At 44.2% G+C, this 13,770-nt stretch overlaps 1 protein-coding gene across 1 annotated transcript in view; it reads right to left on the bottom strand.

Annotated features, from left to right (window-relative positions):
- LOC109909410 (neurobeachin-like) overlaps positions 1–13,770 on the bottom strand; it is a 322,523-nt gene that overhangs the window by 122,198 nt on the left and 186,555 nt on the right. The window contains 2 exon segments of the mRNA XM_031795281.1: positions 316–452; positions 9,405–9,551. Of these exon segments, the coding sequence (XP_031651141.1) occupies positions 316–452; positions 9,405–9,551 (284 nt within the window).

Here is a 13,770-nt window from a genome sequence, read left to right as displayed (position 1 = left end):
CATGTCAGGTTCTCTCCAGAGGCCTGGGTAAGTTTAAGGCTCGTCTACATCCTGGAACTTCAAATGGCACAACGTTCCAATTGGACCATATATTTTAAAATGCTCCACAATCTCCTAATGGTTGAATTCTTGCACATGGGTGAATCTGAATAATTATTTGAATCTCTAAATCACATTTTGTGTCTTGTAAAAGAAAGGAACCTGGGGTCAATGCGGGCCCAGCCAAAACACGAACATGAATCAGTAAAGTGAACTTGAATGTGAACAAAAGCTTGTGCATATCAAACAGAAAGGGAAAGTGGCGATTGGACTTACCGTGGAGTCAAGCCGTTTGAAGGAGGGGTCATCCTCGTCCACTTCGAAATAGATCTCGGTCGTCGTGATGGAGAGCGTCCCTCGCGCCACTATTACTGGGGCCACCAGCTGGGCTGGGGTGCTGAGGACCACTGGGCCTATAATGCGTAATACACCGTGCATCAGATATAAGGACAAACAAAACATGGTCTTTAAAAATTCCTAACAAATAATCGGCTTTGTTTGTTTGGAAATTATTATCAAATTTGAGTCTACTTCGATTTAATCAGAGCACATAGAGGCGATGTAATGTCTAGGATGCAAATTCTACAATTTCTTATTAATTTGGCACATGCACAGTTCTTAATTATCATGGTAACAAGTCTGTATTCAGTTTATTTTTATTTTTTATGCAAACACGAATTACTCGTTCAGGTTGAATACAGAACACGGCTCCATTTTGGGTTGCACTCTGGAGGCTATAAAATGGGTTATTTTTAACCAAATCGCCATTCGGCCAATTCAACAAGCATATAGGCCTATATACATTCTAGGCTTACAAAACGATTTGAAGCTAATTTACATAAGTAATGACCAGTTTAACTATAGGCGCGTGCTGTGCAATAGGGCCAGCAGTCTGATACGGTCTATCAGAACTAAACCAGAGATGGAGGAGCGCTTGCCAATATGATGAATGTTCACTTATAACCTATAGGCTATTATTATGCATATTCATATTTTTCATAACAATTATTTCAGTTACTATAGCAACATCTGCGGCCTCTAAAAGAGAGACACAACACCACCCCAAAATTATTGTGACAATTTGCATAGCATCCTTTAACAGTTTCTTTGAGGGAAAATAAAAGCTTTTGTATTTGTGCTGACGATATCCCTTCAGTATTTATTTACGATGGCTTTTTGATCCCTGGTCAGCTGATGGGATCACATGCTATATCTCTCTCTGTCTCCACCCGTCTTCCTCCCCATCTCCATCTCTCCTCCTGTCCTCTCTTCTCCCTCCATTCTCCATGTTCTATTTGGATCAGTATCGCTGAGGCGCGTCAGCTCCGCTGATTTGTCTCGAGCTCAAATGAAAACTCTTGAAATTGGGATATTTATCGATCGCGTGAACTCCAAAGAGTCAGTTTAATGTCTCGTCAATCTTAATCCTGTGCTCCTCAGCCAATTATGCCTGATACTGTTGCGAGATTACAAGTGGATTTTGGTTTCAATTCCCTGGGCGCTCTTTCATTGAGCTCACGGAGCGTTCAGGAATAGTGGAATCAGCTTTCCTACTCTTTCTCTCTGCCTGCCCTATAGCTGTCTGTAATAAACTCTCTGCCTGTATTAAACGGATCTTATCTGATTACACAATCACCGTTAAATATGTGCTTCACAAACTGCAGTAATATCCCGGGTCTAATAACTTTTCAGGTGTATTTATTGTATGCCTATGAGAACATATGTCCCTAACATGCCTCACAGCATATTCATGAATAGATACTACAAAATACACTGATATATAATGTATAGCCTACAATATAGGCCTCCGTGTACATATAACGTAATATTATACAATGTAATTACTGCGTTGCTCTCACAGAACAGAAAGCAATGCTTTTGAACATGAAACAAAATGTGATCAAAACATCACTGTCATTATTATTTATTAGCCGATGTAATTATCTTGTAATGACAGTTGTTCTTAATGTTGTTTCCACATTAAGATGAATATTAAACCTGCACCATGTTAGGCTACATTTGAACAGAGAATTAGGCCGAAGTCTCAATAAACGGGCAGATATTGTTTTATAGTCGATGCTGTTTGCAAGAGATTCCCAGCAACCTAAAGGGTTTGTCTTTCTGCAACATAAACTCTCTATTCAAAGAACTCTAGTCTACTCCCCCTCAGAGAGCGCGGGAGAGAGAATAAAAAGACGTTGGAGGGTACAGAACCATTGTGTTGTGGCTTGAAGGGGCTCTGGCACATACAGAGACAATACAGCCTTAATCCACTGGATCCACCGCGCTACAGGGACGGGATTAAACTGTAATCCCGCTAGGTATACTCCATAATTAGGAGTTGGTATGAAAACGTTTACACGATACAGGTTTCCATATGCCAAAGGACTGGATTCTGATAATACTATAATGCTAGATTTGTGGAGCCTCTTTCTGAGAATTTCCTTAAAAAAAAGTTATAGTAGTAATAATAATATTTACACACACACACACACACACACACACACACACACACACACACACACACACACACACACACACACACACACACACACACACACACACACACACACACACACACACACACACACACACACACACACACACCTTTGACTTGGATGGTCTTCAGAGTAATATTTTAGGAACATTTAAAAGTGTACATTGAGCAAATAATTCAATTTATAGCAACAATTATTCCAGTTATAATATTCTATTACATAGTTGCAGTTTCTTGGTGTTATTCTGTGTGTACTCTAGTCTTGTCTGATGAAGACAGTCGCAGTGATGTCACTGCTGCACTGCTACACAGACACAAGGCATTCTGGGTAGTGTCATAATTAAAACAGCACTGTACATTCTCCCACAGTCCTGAATGCCCAACATTCCTCTCAAAGGCTTGAATAAGTCTAAGAATTCCCTATATAGCACACTATTTTTGACCAGGTCACATAGGCCAATAGTGTGCTTTTAGGGACGCAACCTAAAACTGTTCCATTTCTTGTCAATAAAGATTCATATCTTAAACATGTAAGGTAGACAGTGATATATGAAATTCAACACATCCTGAGCAGTGTAATTTTTTTATGGGGGTTTGTCTAAGTATTTGTGACACTATTATCTTGCACTCATAAGGCAAATTATTACCCATGTAAGGGATACGATTATGCCAGAGAGAGAGAGAGTGATATGAACGATGAACTTCACTCGTTAGGGCATGATAATGCACCACTGAGAGAGTACAGAATGCCTGTTTTTGACTGGTCCATTCAAAGGTCTGTCAGTTAAGATCATTAATATCTCAACCAAAACAGTAAACAGCCACTATCTAAACACAACACCTCCCTCTTCCATCCTCTCCTCTCCTTGTATGATTTGGGTTACAGATGAGTAGACAAAAGGAGTGTGTTGATGCCAGTGAGAGCAGACGGTGTTGCCAGTGTTCAGGGGGAGTGAAACTAATCATGGGTTTGGTAACCACAGGGCAGGCTCCGCCCGCCCCAATAGCTAGCTGAGCCCATGGTAAGCCATGCCTCCTCTGGCAGCAGACACTGGCCTGATCTTTGGTTTGGCAGGAGAGAGAGAGGAGGAGGAGGAGAGAGATATAGGGGAGTGAGAGTGAGAGGGAGATAGACAGAGATTGAGAGAGAAAGAAAGAAAGAGAAGGAGAAAGGCTGTCAACACACAGGGATGATCTCCCACTTAGACTGCTCAGGGCAGAGAGAGGTAGAGTAGATAGAGATAAAGAGATAAAGAGCACACAGACTGTAGCATATAGATATAGAGCACATAGACAGAACACTACCTAATGTCCAGGACTTCCGAAAGATCAGTCTGAGATAGCGAGGGCTCCCCTTCTGGTCAGAATGTGAACATACCTTTAACTTTACCATGATGCAATAAAATATCATGTTTTTGAAGGGTTTTTGAATGGTTCCAAAAATAAATGTTTCGACCAACATTTTTAATAAGGTTGGAATTAATGTAGCTGGATAAAGAAAGGTTCATTTTGACATCTCTGTTTTCATTGTAACTGGTCGAGTTTATTTTGGATGGTATTTTGGATGGTGTTTCATATGTAAAGGCCAGTGCAGTCAAAAATGTGATTTCCTATGTTTTATATATATTTCCACACTACGAGGTTCTAATAATATTGTGCAATTGTGAAAATGATGATAATGTCCTTTCAGTGTAAGAGCTGTTTGAAAAGACCGCCTGAACTTTCAGCCTATTTTGGTGGGATGGAGTTTTGGCCTGCCTGGTGATATATCCAAGTGGTAAATTTGGGTGTGTTGGTAAATTCGCTCTGTCTATCTCCTCTGATTTCAGAGCACTCTCATCTGAGTGTGCCAGAGCGCAGAATAACTGACGAATTTACAAATGCTCAACACCCATTGAATATGGCCGGTGTCAGTAAACCTCTGCAAAAAAGCATAATTAAATCGTTACCAGCAGCACAGTTACAGTCACCAATGCTCTGGATAACATGAAAAAAGCCTAACCAGCTCTGCTAGGATGAGAACAATGGTCAGAGTGAGATGTTCTCTCATTTATGTCTGAAAGTAGCTAGCAAGCTAGCAAACTTCTTTTTATTTAAATTTCTTACCCCCTTTTCTACCCAATTTCATAGTATCCAATTGGTAGTTACAGTCTTGTCCCATCGCTGCAACTCCCGTACGGACTTTGGAGAGGCGAAGGTTGAGAGCCGTACATCCTCTGAAAAAGAACCCAGCCAAGCCGCAATGCTTCCTGACACACTGCTCGTTTAACCCGGAAGCCAGCCGCACCAATGTGTCGTAAGAAACACTGTACACCTTGCGACCGAGTCAGCGTGCACTTGAGACCGGTCTGCCACAGGAGTCGCTAGTGCGTGATGGGACAAGAACATCCCCGCCGGCCAAACCCTCCCCTAACCCGGACGCCGCCACACCATGGGTCTCCTGGTCACGGCCGTCTGCGACAGAGCCTGGACTCAAACCCAGGATCCCTAGTGGCACAGCTACCATTGCGTGATTCGGGAGGTCAAGCTAGCTAACTTTAACCAGTTAGTTTGGGAGCTTGACTGCCGTGGTGATGCCAGAACGTTCTAATCAACCCTACTCCCCGGCCAGAGCATCCAGTGTGTGCTCTTAATGCTCCGAGAGTGAACCGCTCTGAATTTACATACGGACAATCTGACAAACGCCCAGAGTGCACTGAACACTCTGGCCCCCCAGAGTGAATTTACAAATGCACCCTTAGTTAATAGACCCATGAGGAAGAGCGTTCCAAACCTTTCTGCCAATAATAGCTAGTTTTACAATTTCCAATTTGAGATAAAAACATCTGCATTGGACCTTTAAAGGGAAGTGCATTTAAAAATGTTATTTACCTGTTTTTTTTAAAGACATTTCCACCCTATGAATTCTAAATAGCACTCTGAAATTGTGTAAATGATGATTAACGCCCTTTTTGTGTAAGAGCTGTTTGAAAGGAAATACCTGGAATTCAGCCTGTTCAGGTGGAATAGAACTTTTGGGCCACATCATGTGAACTGATTATAATCGACCAATGACTGTTCATCTGGGTAAGGGGGTGGGCTCTAGACCATCCTATCCCCTCATCAGGGCAGTGTATGTAAATATCTTCAAATTTGTATTCAAATGCCCATACGCGTTTTGGAGTTATTTTCATTATTAAATAAACACAGAGTGATTACTTAGACATGCAGTGATGATTGAATTCATTTTTTTTTTTACACAGACTGCATTGGTGCTTTAAGGACAATACCGCCCACAGTCACTACTTAAAAGCCTGATCGTACCTCTTGAGATTCTGGACAGAAGCTGGTCATTGCATGTCTCTAAAGCTATACCCACTTACATGGCAACATTGTAGATACAATAGTCTACCATTATAATTCACTGTGTCAGAATGCCAACATACCAGGGAACCATTATCTTTTAAAAGAAACATCAGCTACAGTATATCATGCTTTCATAATTATTTTCTCAAATATCTCAGGAATTATTTTTCTCCTCTACAGTTTCTTAGAAGGTCTGTGAGCATGACAGAGGAGGCACAGCAACCAGATTCTCCCTCAGTCCATTTGCTGCTTTATAATCCTTGTGATTGGAACATAGTAAACATTTCAGGAATTTATGATGGCTGCCAGGATCCGCTATTGTATTCCAGTAAAACGCTTGCATCAGGAATAATACCACCGCAGCACTTGCTGCTCTTATTTCAGGGACCAGTTGTTTGCAGCATTCAGGCAGTGTATCAGACCGTTGAACAGCTCCTCTTGATCTATATTCACAACCAGACTGAACTCTGGATATCTCTCCCCTGTGAGGCTGAGGCAATTATACCTAAAGCAGCAGAAAGCATAGTTCTGACTGGAGAGTTTGGCCCACAAAGCTGGAGCCTGGTGCCATGTGACCAGGAGGTGGGTTGGAAAACATTGAGAACATTGTGAGAACAGTAAGAGAACACTATGTTAAAAGTAAAACCCTATGAGAAAACTATGCGAACACGACGAGAACCCAACAAGAACCCGAAAAGAACACTACCAGAAAGGGAAGGGGATACCTAGTCAGTTGCACAACTGAATGCATTCAACAAAAATGTGTCTTCCGCATTTAACCCACCCCCTCAGAATCAGAAATGTGCGCGGGGCTGCGTTAAACGGCGTCCACATTATTGGCACTCAGAGAGCTACCTACCACCTTTATGAGAACACAATGAAAACACTAGAACACTATATAGGGAACCAGAACCTGCTGCAGCTTGGCTACACTGCAGCCCAAGTCCATAGACACCACAGTTCCAATAACAATACTTACCTTGCGAGCCTGAAATGTGCACTACTCAATATTAGGAAGGAGTCCTTAAATGTTTTGTACACTCAAGAGAGCACCGGACACAGGCCATGCAAACTCAGTTGTTCACTGGAGGGAAACGGAAAAGGTGAGAAAGGGAACAGCTGGAAAGCCAGGGACCTGGAAGACATATGCAGATTCTGACTTAGGATGTAAAATCGCTTTGTAGTCAGCAGGAGCAAACGCCAAACAGCTAGGGTGTACTGAGAGCGCGTGGAGATACAAAACATGACTGGCCGCCGCCAAGGCCATGAGCAGGGCAGCCTCTACGGAAAGGACCTTCACAGACTCCAATGGTACAAACAGAGACTCACACAGAGCATCCAGGACCAAAGCCAGGTCTCAAGTGGATGCCATAGGTTTAGACACTGGTCTGAGCCGACGCACGCCTTTCAGAGACTTCACCACCAGAGAGTGAGACTCCAGGGTAGAGCCTTCAATCCCTACATGGCTGCCATATAAACCTTCAATGTGGAAAAAGAAAAGCCCTGCTCCGAAAGCAAAACGTACACCAAAGAGCATATAAAACATGAAACTCCTTTAACCTGACACCAACCCTCAAACGTGACCCACTTATATGTATACAACCCTCTTGTAGAGGGCATATGCACCGGCTCTATAGTCTTTATCACGTTCAAGGGTAAACCCCTAGCCGTCAAATTCAACCTTTCAGGGGCCAAACCCATAGATCCCATACATGCGGACGTGGGTGCCAAACTCTCTGGGCCAGCGGGGAGCCACCAGAATCAACAACAGACCCTCCTGATGGACCCTCTCCACGGTGGCCTGAATCAGAACCACCGGAGGAAAAGCATAGAGCAGAGTTTGAGGCCAACTGAATGCGCTGTGCCGGGGTCAAACAACTTTCCTTGTGATACACTATGAACCCCAGAGACTGAATATGGCAAACGTAGCAGTGTGGAGCTCCACCTGTTCCCTCAACTCCACTATGACCATCCAATCATCCAAGATAGGCCAATAATGGGATCCCCTGGCTACTCACTGGTGCCAAAGCCGCCTCCACCACCATAGAAAATGCTCTGGGGCGATAGGGAGAGCCAGAAAAGCAAGACCAGAAACTTGTAGACCACACCCTCGAAATGAAACCTCTGAAACGTTCTGTGGAGAGGATGTATAGTCACATGAACGTACGCATCCTTTAGATCTACGGATGCGAACCACTGCAATAGCCGGTAAAGTTTAAGCATTTCAAACGTTGAGGTGCTTGTTTAAAACATAACTCCTGCTTGGGCCCCCCATATAAGGTATGCGTGCGCACTACGGATAAAAGCGTTTGCTTAATTGCATATATTATTATTATATTACACGTTTCACTGTAGCTATGGCAGCTGTATGAAGCTCTCTTGCCTGCCTGGCACGTTTCAGGTAAAACCTCCAAGCCTCCAAGTTCAAATTCAGTTTAAATGTCATTATTTATTTTCTGGACATTCGGACATCATGTCATGGAACAGCTCTTATTAACCCTTTTCCTATATAGTGCACACTTTTGACCAGATCGCTACGGGCCCTGGTTGACCAGATCGCTACGGGCCCTGGTTGACCAGATCGCTACGGGCCCTGGTTGACCAGATCGCTACGGGCCCTGGTTGACCAGATCGCTACGGGCCCTGGTTGACCAGATCGCTACGGGACCTGGTTGACCAGATCGCTACGGGACCTGGTTGACCAGATCGCTACGGGCCCTGGTTGACCAGATCGCTACGGGCCCTGGTTGACCAGATCGCTACGGGCCTTGGTTGACCAGATAGCTACAGGCCTTGGTTGACCAGATTGGCCCTGGTTAAAAGTATTGCACTATCAAAAAGAATAGCGTGCAGTCCATGACTCAATGTTCTAATGAAAATAAAATGTCTAGATATCAAACAACCAACTCATGTGTTTTTATAACTAATTGTGATTTGTTTATTTACATATGTATTTCCACTGAGGAGGTTGATTCAAATGATTTTCATTCATTAGTTTGTTTTCATAGTTTCTCTGTCCGTTATAATCAGTAAGATCAGAGTGTTAATGTGGGTTAAAAGTTCAGTCTGTCAGGTTAGGAAATGTTAGTTTAGTTAATGATTTTCTGGGCCATTTGGTAGGTGGTGACATATCATGCGTTCCAAATGGCACCGTATTTCACTACTTTTGACGAAAGCACTATGAGCCCTAGTCAAAAGTAGTGCACTAACTAGAGAATAGAGTGCCATTTGAAATGCAGCCATGTTCAGATTGATCATCCTTCCGGAATCAATTTAGATTTACTTGGACTGAGATGACGGACTGACCTCTGGAGACAAACAGGCGAGGAAGGAACAGCGCTAGAGGACCAAAACAACACAGAATAGAACCGACCGGTGTGTTTCACACATACACAACCACACAGGAACTACACTTTCACCTGAACACCTTGGAAACACTGTCCAGATTCACTTACACTGGCAAAAACATAAACCATAACCCAAACATAGGACAAATATGTGCATCTGTGTTTGTGTATCTCACCAGCCAGGTTGTCCATCTCCTTCTCCTGCAGCAGACTGGCAGTGTCGTCGTCTCCATCCAACATCAGGTCCGTCTCTGGGCTCTGATTGGCTACTGCCTGGCTGCGGAACCCCTTCTTCGACTTGACCAACTCGTCCTCCTCGCTGTCTGGAGGGGGAGAGGAGGGGGGGACAGAAAGACAGAACAGTAGGAACAGTCAGTCAGAAAACAGTTAGAACAGGGGGTGGCGAGAGAGGACAGCCCGACAGCGGTCAGAGAACAGTCAGGGAACAGCCCAACAACAGTCAGACAACAGCCCGACAGAAGTCAGAGAACAGTCAGAACAGTCAGGGAACAGTCATAACAGTCAGATAACAGTCAGGGAACAGTCAGAAAACAGCCAGAAAACAGTCATAAGAGTCAGGGAACAGCCCGACAGCAGTCAGAGAACAGTCAGAAAACAGAAAACAGTCAGACAACATTTAGACAATAGTCAGACAGAACAGTCATACAACCAGAGAACAGTCAGACAGAACAGCCAGGAGACAGTCAGACAGCTAAACACCTCTCCCCTGAACCCCAAAGAGCAGATTCATATCAGTGTAGAAAGATAAGGAGATTATAAATGCTTTCAAGTGTCACATAAGTGGAGCCAAATGTGAATCTGGTTTTGATAAATTCATAAAACGCATACCATAACATTTGGCGAGCTTCGGAAGTCTGGATTAACCACAGTACCCACAATCTCTACATGAAACGTCCAATGATGACTGACTTGGAGTAAAGAGCGGTGGACTGTAGTATTTCATAACTATTGACGTCAGAACCCACAGGAAACATATTAATACATTTCCAGCATCTAAACTGATAGGCTGTTTCAACATTTGTTATCAGACAAGGTAAACTATGAAACACTTTTGTTTTTAGAAAGCGGCAAAAGAGTGTTGAGGATATGTCTTCAGCTCAGAGTCGTTGGGGACTGTATCTGTCTACTGCTCAGACAGAACCACACTGATCAGACAGATCAATTAAGAGGCTGATAACACCACCACATTTCATCATATAGGCATCCTGTAACATAGATCTAGTGGAACAGGACCATCACTCTACAGCCTGTGTCCCACCTTACAGTAAATCAACACAATACAGTATGTACAGACAATACAGTACATCCACAACATACAGACTATACAGTACATCCACAACATACAGACAATACAGTACATCCACAACATACAGACTATACAGTACATCCACACCATACAGACTATACAGTACATCCACAACATACAGACTATACAGTACATCCACACCATACAGACTATACAGTACATCCACACCATACAGACTATACAGTACATTCACACCATACAGACTATACAGTACATCCTCACCATACAGACTATACAGTACATTCACAACATACAGACTATACAGTACATTCACACCATACAGACTATACAGTACATCCATACCATACAGACTATACAGTACATTCACACCATACAGCACATACAGACTATACAGTACATCCACACCATACAGACTATACAGTACATTCACAACATACAGACTATACAGTACATTCACACCATACAGACTATACAGTACATCCATACCATACAGACTATACAGTACATTCACACCATACAGCACATACAGACTATACAGTACATCCACACCATACAGACTATACAGTACATTCACACCATACAGCACATACAGACTATACAGTATGTCCACACCATACAGACTATACAGTACATTCACACCATACAGCACATACAGACTATACAGTATGTCCACACCATACAGACTATACAGTACATTCACACCATACAGTATGTCCAGACTACACAGTACATCCACACCATACAGACTACAGTACATTCACACCATACAGACTATACAGTACATCCACACCATACAGACTACACAGTACATCCACACCATACAGACTATACAGTACATTCACACCATACAGACTATACAGTACATTCACACCATACAGCACATACAGACTATACAGTATGTCCACACCATACAGACTATACAGTACATTCACACCATACAGCACATACAGACTATACAGTATGTCCACACCATACAGACTATACAGTACATTCACACCATACAGTATGTCCAGACTACACAGTACATCCACACCATACAGACTACAGTATATCCACACCGTACAGACTATACAGTACATCCACACCATACAGACTATAGAGTACATCCACACCATACAGTATGTACAGACTACACAGTACATCCACACCATACAGACTACAGTATATCCACACCGTACAGACTATACAGTACTTCCACACCATACAGGCTATAAAGTACATCCACATCATACAGACTATACAGTACATCCTCACCATACAGACAATACATCCACACCATACAGACTATACATCCACACCATACAGACTACAGTATATCCACACCATACAGACTACAGTATATCCACACCATACAGACAATACAGTACATCCACACCATACAGACTATACAGTACATCCACACCATACAGACTGTACAGTACATCCACACCATACAGACAATACAGTACATCCACACCATACAGTACATTCACACCATACACACTATACAGTACATCCTCACCATACGTACAGACTACAGTACATCCACACCATACAGTATGTACATACTATACAGTACATCCACACCATACAGACTATACAGTACATCCTCACCATACGTACAGACTACAGTAAATCGACACCATACAGTATGTACATACTATACAGTACATCCACACCATACAGACTATACAGTACATCCTCACCATACGTACAGAAAACAGTACATCCACACCATACAATATGTACAGTACATCCACATCATACAGACTATACAGTACATCCACACCATACAGACTATACAGTACATCCTCACCATACAGACTATACAGTACATCCTCACCATACGTACAGACTACAGTAAATCGACACCATACAGTATGTACATACTATACAGTACATCCACACCATACAGACTATACAGTACATCCACACCATACAGACTATACAGTACATCCTCACCATACAGACTATACAGTACATTCACACCATACAGACTATACAGTACATCCACACCATACAATATGTACAGTACATCCATACCATACAGACTATACAGCACATCCACACCATACAGTATGTACATACTATACAGTACATCCACACCATACAGACTATACAGCACATCCACACCATACAGTATGTACATACTATACAGTACATCCTCACCATACGTACAGAAAACAGTACATCCACACCATACAATATGTACAGTACATCCACACCATACAGACTATACAGCACATCCACACCATACATTGAATGCATTAAGCTGCCTTCATCAAGTGAAGACCCAGCCCAACCCCAACCCCATCCTCATCCCATCCCAGCCCAACCCCAACCCCATCCCAACTCTAGCTCCATCCCAACCCTAGCTCCAGCCCAACACAACCCCAGCACATACCAGCTCAACCCATCCACACCCCAACCCCATCCCATCCCATCCCAACCCCATCCACACCCCATCCCCATTCCCACCCCAACCCAGCCCAACCCCAACCCTAGCTCCAGCCCAACCCAATCCCAGCACATACCAGCTCAACCCATCCACACCCCATCCCCATTCCCACCCCAACCCCATCCCAGCCCAACCCCAACCCTAGCTCCAGCCCAACCCAATCCCAGCACATACCAGCTCAATCCAACCCCATCCCATCCCAGCCCAACCCCATCCCAACTCTAGCTCCATCCCAACCCTAGCTCCATCCCAACCCTAGCTCCAGCCCAACACAACCCCAGCACATACCAGCTCAACCCATCCACACCCCAACCCCATCCCCATCCCATCCCAGCCCAACTCCATCCCCATCCCAGCCCAACCCCATCCCCACCAACCCCAACCCAGCCCAACCCCATCCCCATCCCAACCCTAGCTCCAGCCCAGCCCAACCCCATCCCCATCCCAGCCCAGCCCAACCCCATCCCATCCCAACCCCATCCCGACCCCATCCCATCCCAACCTCATCCCAATCCCAATCCCAGCCCAACCCCATCCCCATCCCAGCCCAACCCCATCCACACCCCAACCCCATCCCAACCCCGTCCCAGCCCCATCCCCATCCCAGCCCAAACCCAACCCCAACCCCATCCCAACCCTAGCTCCAGCCCAACCCAACCCCAGCACATACCAGCTCAACCCATCCACACCCCAACCCCATCCCATCCCAACCCCATCCCAGCCCAACCCCATCCCCACCCCAACCCCATCCCAACCCTATCTCCAGCCCAACCCCATCCCAGCCCAACCCCATCCCATCCCAACCCCATCCCTATCT

The sequence above is a fragment of the Oncorhynchus kisutch genome, linkage group LG18, assembly GCF_002021735.2.
Source record: "Oncorhynchus kisutch isolate 150728-3 linkage group LG18, Okis_V2, whole genome shotgun sequence".
NCBI lineage: Eukaryota > Metazoa > Chordata > Actinopteri > Salmoniformes > Salmonidae > Oncorhynchus > Oncorhynchus kisutch.
Note: the sequence above shows the minus strand (reverse complement) of the source record. Positions and strands in the feature narration are given on the sequence as shown.